The following is an 8,470-nucleotide window of genomic DNA, read 5'->3' as shown; positions in this document are numbered from 1 at the left end:
CCCTACATGTGGTGTATTTTTTTAATTTATTTTTTAATATATGAAATTTACTGTCAAATTGGTTCCCATACAACACCCAGTGCGCATCCCAAAAGGTGCCCTCCTCAATACCCATCACCCACCCTGCCCTCCCTCCCACCCCCCATCAACCCTCAGTTTGTTCTCAGTTTTTAAGAGTCTCTTATGCTTTGGTTCTCTCCCACTCTAACCTCTTTTTTTTTTTTTTTCCTTCCCCTCCCCCATGGGTTTCTGTTACGTTTCTCAGGATCCACATAGAAGTGAAACCATATGGTATCTGTCTTTCTCTGTATGGCTTATTTCACTTAGCATCACACTCTCCAGTTCCATCCACGTTGCTACAAAAGGCCATATTTCATTTTCATGTGGTGTATTTTTGCAGAACATCAATCTAGGTGGTGTAGAAAGGCCCATTCATTCTGGTATTATATGGTTTTGGTTGGGTTATAGTGCTAGGGCCCCCTGATGACAATTGACATGCCAGTCCTGGGAGCTTTGAGAAGACCTTAAAGATTATTTAGTCCAGAGGCAATGCCAGTGTTGTCTTGAGTGCATTCAAGGGGAATACCAATGATGCTTCCAGTCTACCTCTGGACTCCGTTGGCACTGTTTCTTTGAGTGACGTCAGTCTAATACCCAATCTAAATGCTCTCACCTCCTGCTGGCTCCTTGAGAAGCTGATCTGAAATGAAGCTCCTGTCATTTTCGACAGTGACCCCATCATTCTGACTTAGACTTTTGTCCGTCTTTGGTGGATAATACAGCCTAAACACGCCGTAGCGCTAGCTCAAACACATGTGTTTTGAAAGAAAAGTATGTTATAAACGTACCACTTCAGCAGGGAAGGAGGGTGAAGAAGCTGGAGTCTGTCTCAAATGAGTATGGGCGTGGCTGTGTTTTCCTTGTCCTCTGAACACTTTAGTCTGTCTCAGGCCAGCTGTTTTTGTTTTTGTTTCTCCCCCCCAACACGTTCCCTTTGATACAAGGGAAACTAGGTGCCAAGTCCATCGCTGCCACTGTGGAAAGAGCTCCAAACCTGTACCCTCCTAAAGGAGGGTCGATAATACGTGAGAAATGGCAGCAACCCCTTCTGGGGAATAATTATATTCGCACCAGTGAGGAAGTTAGAATCAGCATTTGGAACCACTTGAAGGACATTCAAGGCATGACCTAAGCAGGGTTTCTTGACCCACGGTCCATGGTTTCTTGACCGAAGGTCCATGAACAGGCTTCCTGGGATCCAAGAGCCACCTATAGAGCATCTGAAAACTTCTGTCCGTGCGTTTTTCTAGGAGAGGGTCCACAGCCTTCCTTCCTCCGGTTCTCCCAAAGTTGCCCATGACTGAAGAAAGGTGAAAAGCCACTGACATAATACATTTTTTTCTGTGCCTCTCTGTCCTCTGAATCCAGGGTGATAAAGCTGACCTATCTTTCTGCTTTGCTGTTCCCAGAAAAAGCAAGTGAGCCAGACCAAGATCCGGGTCATCTCAACCATCCTGTTCATCTTGGCCGGCTGTATTGTGTTTGTGACGATCCCTGCTGTCATTTTCAAATATATCGAGGGGTGGACAGCCTTGGAGTCCATTTACTTTGTGGTGGTCACTCTCACCACAGTAGGCTTTGGTGATTTTGTGGCAGGTAAGCTCCCTGGGCATCCCAGTCATCAGGGCCCCCAGCGGGGAGAATATTCTGTTGACAGTGCTTTTTACAACCACCAGGGGGCGCCTGGGTGGCTCAGTTGGTCAAGTGTCTGACTTCCGGCTCAGGTCTCCGGCTCACAGTTGGGGAGTTTGAGCCCCGTGCCTGGCTCTGTGCTGACAGTGCAGAGCCTGGTGCCCGCTTCCAGATCTCTGTCTGCCTCTCTCTCTGCCCCTCCCCCGCCCCCCCCCCCACTCAAAAACAAATAAACACTAAAAAAATTTTTTTAACCACCAGAAAAAACGTTATGGGAGAAGCAAATGGAAACATCTCAATGTCACTGCTGCTGTGCATGGACTCATTTCAAGCCCGTGGTCCCATGTAATATAAAATAAGCCGCAGATTCTGCTGTGAAAAGAAAGCCGGCCCCTTCCTCCCCAGGATGTTCATTGCCCTTATCATCATATGAATTATGCATGAGTGAAATGAATTTCTCATTGAATGTTAGACTTATGATTTGCATTAAAGCTCCTTGAATGAATTGATAAAGACTGTATTAGCAAGTGGCAAATAAGGAACTTTGGGGAGATTAGCATAGAGTTTAGCCTGCAGCCATCTGTGGGTTAGGCTTCCTGATGCTGCCCAGGGGAGGGCCGTGGTCCCCGCAAAAGTTATCCTGGGCACAAAATTTAGGACTCAGCTGACTAGTAGAAGCCGAGACCCGTCCCAAGGGAGTAAAATTTAACGGATTCTGCATGAATGTATATTTTAGAAGCAATAGCCTTCATTGTGAAAGTCAATGCCAATGAACTATGTTTATAGAAGCAAAAGAAAACCACCATCAATTTCATCCGGGGACAGGGAGTTTGAAAATGAAATGAGATCTGGCTTCTTACATGTATGGCTTTCCCAGAGTGTGGTAGGAAGGCAAAGAGAGAGAAACAGGCCATCCTTCTGTGTCCTAACAGACAATTCTAGGGGGTCGGGCAATGGATCGTTGCCTACTCCAAGAAGTGAATGCTTTGATTGAACAACTCTGTCCTAGGCTCAACACGTTTGAGTGGTGTGTGTGTGTGTGTGTGTGTGTGTGTGTGTGTGTGTGTGTGTTATTCACCAGTTCCCGGTTAGGCAGCTGCATAGACATTTGCAGGCTGAGATCATGGGCCTCCCATCCTTTATTTGACACATGATCCTGGCAGCACCTTGGTTTCCTCACAGAGTATGGTGCTCGCCAGGATGACAGGGATCTGGGAATCCGGAAAGCAGCACATTCTGGAGGGGATACTGAAGTCTTTTCAAAAGATGCCTGGGTGCCTCCACATTCATTCCAGGCTACTAGGGGCCTTCTAGCTGTTACAGCAGGGCAGATGAAGACTGCAGTCCAGTTTGTAAAAAATAGCAGTTTTTATATTTTTTTTCTTCCTTTTTATTGCCTAAGGACAAAGCATTGCAAAGTCAAAGTGATTAAAAACTTTACAAACTTACAAAAGCCGGGGGTCTGGGTCCCCACCAGTCTTTCCTTATGCACAGTCACTGTGCGTCTCCTCGCCTTGGGTCAGGAGTCACTTCATGCCATCCGAGCAGAGGCCTGAAGCTCCGGAGAGAAACCACAGGGAACCCGCTGGGACGATTTCACAAACTTCTGTAAGTTCCCCCAGGGCATAGCTCGCACTGGTCTGTGCTTCCAGGTGCCCTCGGTGTTAGTCCTGGGCTGTCTGCTGGACTGTCTGTTACAGGACACCTGTGACGAACCTTCTCTCTAAACACCTGCTCGACTCAGCCTGTTAATCTGCTAATCTGGGGCACAAATAGCAGAGCCTTGGAATATAAAATTTAAAAATTTATTTACTTATTTAGTGATCAGCAAAGTTTTAATTTGAATTTAGGTTATCTGTTTATTTGTTTGAAGTTTATTTTGAGAGAGGGAGAGAGAGAGGGAGAGAGGGAGAGAGAGAGAACCCCAAGCAGGCTCCGCACTGTCAGTGAGGAGCCCGACGAGGGGCTTGAACTCACAAACCGTGAGATTATGACCTGAGCAGAAATCAGGAGTCAGACACTTAACCGTTGGAGCCACTCAGGCAACCCCCACGTTACCTGTTTACATATAATTAATTATACAATGCAAGAAAATGCAGGGAAGCCTGACATTAAAAAAGAAGATGACATTTGACAATAACGTAATTGAATATCTTACATTTTACTGTTATAAGTTGTGATCTTATAAAACCAAAACTGTTATAGTCTATTCACATTAGAGTCAATGTATAAATACCTACTATGTACTTTTGTTAATATTATTGAATCAAGGCTTTCATGTTAATTGAAAGGTGAATATGAATCTGTAAAGTAATATGAATTCCATTTTACAAAACAGCACTGACTGACCGAAAAAGAAAAAAGAAAAAAGAAAATGAAATAAATGAGCCCCAGATTTAACGCACATGAATGTTCTCGGTTGGCCGGTGTGATGGGACTTTATTTAGAGCCTTGCTGCTTCAGTAAAAATGTCAGAAAGAGGTAGCTTTTATTTAGATCCTAGATGAATACAGTTGGCCAACCTAAATGATTTTGCATATGTTGGTTCTAAGTAAAAAAGTTAAAGATAACCCAGGAAAGAAAATGTGTGACTTGTTTAACATTATGGTGTGTATATGGGTCCCTGCTCTTCATCGTGGATGGGAGAGAAGAAAGGTCATGCATGTTCTTTACCTCTTAACCCACAGTGACCGCCCTTATTAGGGAACACTGCCCAGCTGGTGTCTTTCCTCCCCGGAAGGAAGGGGAGGGAGGGGAGGAGCAAGGACAAAATGAGAGGGGCCTCTGGTGCTTCAAAGGGTCCTGCCACTGATTTTGATTTATTATTTCTTCTTATTACCCACCATGGATTGAGAGCACTTAGCACATACCCGCACTTGACTTTATCTTTACTTACCTCGAAAGGGCATGACCCCCCCCCTCCCCCCCCCCCCCCCCCAGTCACAGGCCTGGCGCTGGTTTAATTCCCTCGTTTACTGTTGATTACAAAGCCTTGTTTCTTTTGTTCTGAGGTCTCCACGGACAGGGTGTCTCTCATAATTCACAGTGCTGACTGCGAGCGGACCAGGCCTTCCTAAATTTGGGTTTCCAGAACTTCTGTAGATTGTGGTCCAAAGATGCATGCCTTTAAGGCATGAAATTTGTCACAAGCTTAGCAACAGGGAACGAGGCCCGACCATTTCAAAAAGGTGCATCAGCAAGAGTTGATAGTTGCTCTGAGTCAGCATCACTTCTAGAAATATAATCGGAACGTTGGTCATCATTCAGGATTAAATGCTGGCTTATTTTAATAGCTGACTTCCTTTGGGACAGCCTAACAACTTCGGAGCATTTCGAAACCCTCAATGGGAGCGCACACACGGAGCTCTCAATTCCAGACAAGCGGTTGAGAAAGGAATCCACCAAAGGGTGCCTTTTGTGTTGTTTGCTAGCGCACCCTAGTGGCAGTCTTTGGCGGGCGGTGGTGATTTGCTGAGGTCAGTATTTACCGTCGGCAAGCCCCTCCTCCCCCCGCCCCAGGCTCTGAGGACCAAGCTGCACGGTTCTCCCTCCCGCCCAGCCCAGCGCGGAAATGAACCTCAGAAACCACTTACTGTTGCAGGAACCCTAGAGAAAGCTATTGGGGGGGGGGGGGGGGGGGAGCGTTGCCTAAAAGGAAAAAAAAAAAAAAAAAACAAAGGCAGCTGAACCAGACCGAAGTGTGGTTGCCCAGAGCCCGTTAGCGATGTTTGGAATTCTCATGTTAAGAAATGGCAGTGGCTGTGGAGATCTTGAGGCCTTGTGGGCTGCCCTGCACCCTGGGTTCGGTCCCACTGACAGGAGCCACAGGCCACAGGGCCTGCCCACGTGCCTTTGGGAGGTATTACTGAGACCATAAGAGCTCAGACTGGATTCCGTGGGGCTCGATGAGGTTGCAACCACCACTCAGTGGGAAAGACTAGTAATCACTCCTCGTGTAACACCTTAATTACCCATACATTGCTAATGTTCAGTTGCCTTAGAAATGGCCGCCTGGGGGCTCCCGGGCGGCTCAGTCGGTTAAGCGTCCGACTTCAGCTCAGGTCATGATCTCTCAGTTTGTGAGTTTGAACCGCATCGGGCTCTGTGCTGACATCTCAGAGCCTGGAGCCTGCTTCAGACTCTGTGCCTCCCTCTCTCTCTGCCCCTCCCCTGCTCACCCTCTGTCTCTCTCTCTTCCTTAAAAATAAATATTAAGGAAAAAAAAAATTTAGAAATGGCCGCCTGCCTGCCTCACTGGGCAACAATGTGTCACAGAGTGAGAGGCAGGCTGATAGCAGCCATGTCATGGAACTTCTTCACTTCTTCAGGAGAGAGCGCTGAGGTTGGAGCCTGTTTTACAAGGCTACTTTTGGTAGGGCCTGTAGGAGGGTGAGAAGAAACAGGCTAATGATTTGCAATAAATGACTGGTCCTTTCAACGGAACAGCCGGTCAATGCCATCAGGCAGCTGGCCGATTTGGTTTGATAGATTTCTACCGTAATCCCTACATATAAAATAAAGGGATTGGACTCGCTGGCCTTTTAGCTCGAGCATGGTGGTTCTAATTACTCAGACTGATTGACCTTTTGGATTAGCATCATGTAAACACCATCCCTCAGTTAGTGTGAAATTACTCCTGCTAGGATCAAAGTCTCAAGGATGCCATTAAGTCTAATTTTACTTCCTCACATCCACTCTGCTCTTACTAAATGCGTGTGTTAAGGGGGAAATGGTTCCAAGCCATTTGGGATTATTGATCCTTCATTTTTATTACATTACAAAATTTTTTTTAAGTGTTTATTGTTGAGAGAGAGACAGAGTGTGAGCAGGGGAGGGGCAGAGAGAGAGGGAGACACAGGATCCGAAGCACGTTCCAGGCTCCGAGCTGTCAGCACAGAGCCCTATGCGGGGCTGGAACTCCTGAACCGCAAGATCATGACCTGAGCCGAAGTCGGACGCTTAACCCACTGAGCCACCGGGGCGTCCCTATTTTTATTACATTTAAAGGAGTTTACGAAAAAAAATTGATGGCTGGGCCTGAGCTGTTGTCCCTCTCGCTCATGTCTTTCATTGTCAAACCAAGGTTGAGAAGAAGTGGACCAAATTGGCCACTGACACGTTTCTGTTGTTGTTGTTTATTTATTTTGAGAGACAGAGTGTGTGCACATGAGCAGGCGAGGGATAGAGAGAGAGGGAGAGAGAGAATCCAGGCAGGCGGCAGGCTGTCAGTGTGGAGCCCAATGCAGGCTCCATCTCACAGACTGTGAGACCATGACCTGAGCTGAAACCAAGAGTCGGACGCTTAGCCAACTGAGCCACCCAGGTGTCCCTGAAAAGTTTTTGTTATGGGTGTTACTGTTAGTGGTCAAGAATCAAAGAAAGTTGGGGCGCCTGGGTGGCTCAGTCAGTTGAGTGTCCGATTCTTCATTTTGGCTCAGGTCATGTTCCCAGAGTGGTGGGATTGAGCCCTCTCAGTCTCTCTCTCCGCTCTCTGCCCTGCTCACACACGTGCTCTCTCTCCCTCTAAAATATATGTGTATGAAAGGAAATTAAGCCACAGGCCAGGCTCCTTTAGGGAAGGCACAAATCTTTTCCTTGCCTGTCACCTCTTGTATACAGCAGGCCTAACAGCTGCGTGTCAGATGGTGATGGGAAGACATCTCTGCCATGTGGACCAGAATATGTTTGTTCTGCAAAGACCATATGCTAGGCCCTGGTTAAAATAACGTTTGGTTGTTTTCAGGGGGAAACGCTGGGATCAATTACCGGGAGTGGTATAAGCCCCTAGTGTGGTTTTGGATCCTTGTTGGCCTTGCCTACTTTGCAGCCGTCCTCAGTATGATCGGAGATTGGCTACGGGTTCTATCCAAAAAGACAAAAGAAGAGGTAGGACTCCTTCCAAATTCTATGAACGTTCCTGAGATCAGATTAGCTCATGTCAAGAATTACCTGTCTCTCTTCTATGGGCACAAGGGCTTCTTAAATAAACGGAGGGCCCCTGTGGCTTCCTCTTTTTGAAGCATTCCCTAAAAGCCAAGGTCAACGGAATAGCAGTTATTTCTGGATCCCTTTTCGGCAGGTGAGAACATCTGGTGACTCACCGGGCCACAGATCCGGGAAAGACTAGTAAACGATGACTGCTTTTTAAAAAATGAAAAGGGAAAAAGGAAAAAAAAACCCAAACAGCGATTGTCAGCAGGGGTAGGCTGTAGCTGAGGCTGGTGTGCAGACTGGAGGGAGAGGTTTAGAACGTTTTTAAAAAGCTTGAGAAAGATGGCCTGTCCTTCAGGTCTTGGGGTCTATATGGAAATGCAATAAAATACTATGAATCCTTCTTGGTTCCCTGAGACTGAAGTCCTTCAATAGTGGCCAGCCATGAGGAAGCAAACACAAGGGGTCCCTTTCACCATCATCCCCTCTCGGTTATCAGATCTATAGAAACAGACATACCCATGTGTCCAAGGACATGCAGCCTTTACTCATTTACTTTACACATTTACTTTCACGTAAATGTGCATGAAAACAAAGGCAAGAAAAGACATAAGAGGAAGGTAGATTCTGTGGTTAAAAACAATGTCCATGAAGTTCTTCTAGGAAGAGAGGAAAAGGTAAAGGCAGGCAAGAGAAGAAGAAAGGAGCTAAAGAATGGAAGGGAGATAAGAAAGAAAGAAAAAGAGGAACAGCTTCTTTAAGGGCACCTGCTCACTTCCTAGAAGACAGACATTCTACACAGAAGGCCCCAGGAGAAAGTTACTGTGTGGGAATATTTCCTTTCCCA

At 46.5% G+C, this 8,470-nt stretch overlaps 1 protein-coding gene across 5 annotated transcripts in view; it reads left to right on the top strand.

The window, feature by feature from the left end:
* KCNK10 (potassium two pore domain channel subfamily K member 10) overlaps nt 1-8,470 on the top strand; it is a 132,950-nt gene that overhangs the window by 117,425 nt on the left and 7,055 nt on the right. For all 5 annotated transcript variants that reach the window (XM_019461957.2, XM_019461954.2, XM_053889687.1 and 2 more), the window contains 2 exons: nt 1,470-1,656; nt 7,436-7,578. In XM_019461957.2, coding sequence (XP_019317502.1) covers nt 1,470-1,656; nt 7,436-7,578 — 330 coding nt within the window. The remainder of the gene's footprint in view (nt 1-1,469; nt 1,657-7,435; nt 7,579-8,470) is intronic.

Source organism: Panthera pardus, unplaced genomic scaffold (genome assembly GCF_024362965.1).
Source record: "Panthera pardus isolate Hobbes unplaced genomic scaffold, ASM2436296v1 HiC_scaffold_24, whole genome shotgun sequence".
NCBI classification, from domain to species: Eukaryota; Metazoa; Chordata; class Mammalia; order Carnivora; family Felidae; genus Panthera; species Panthera pardus.
This window is presented reverse-complemented; position numbering and strand designations above follow the sequence as displayed.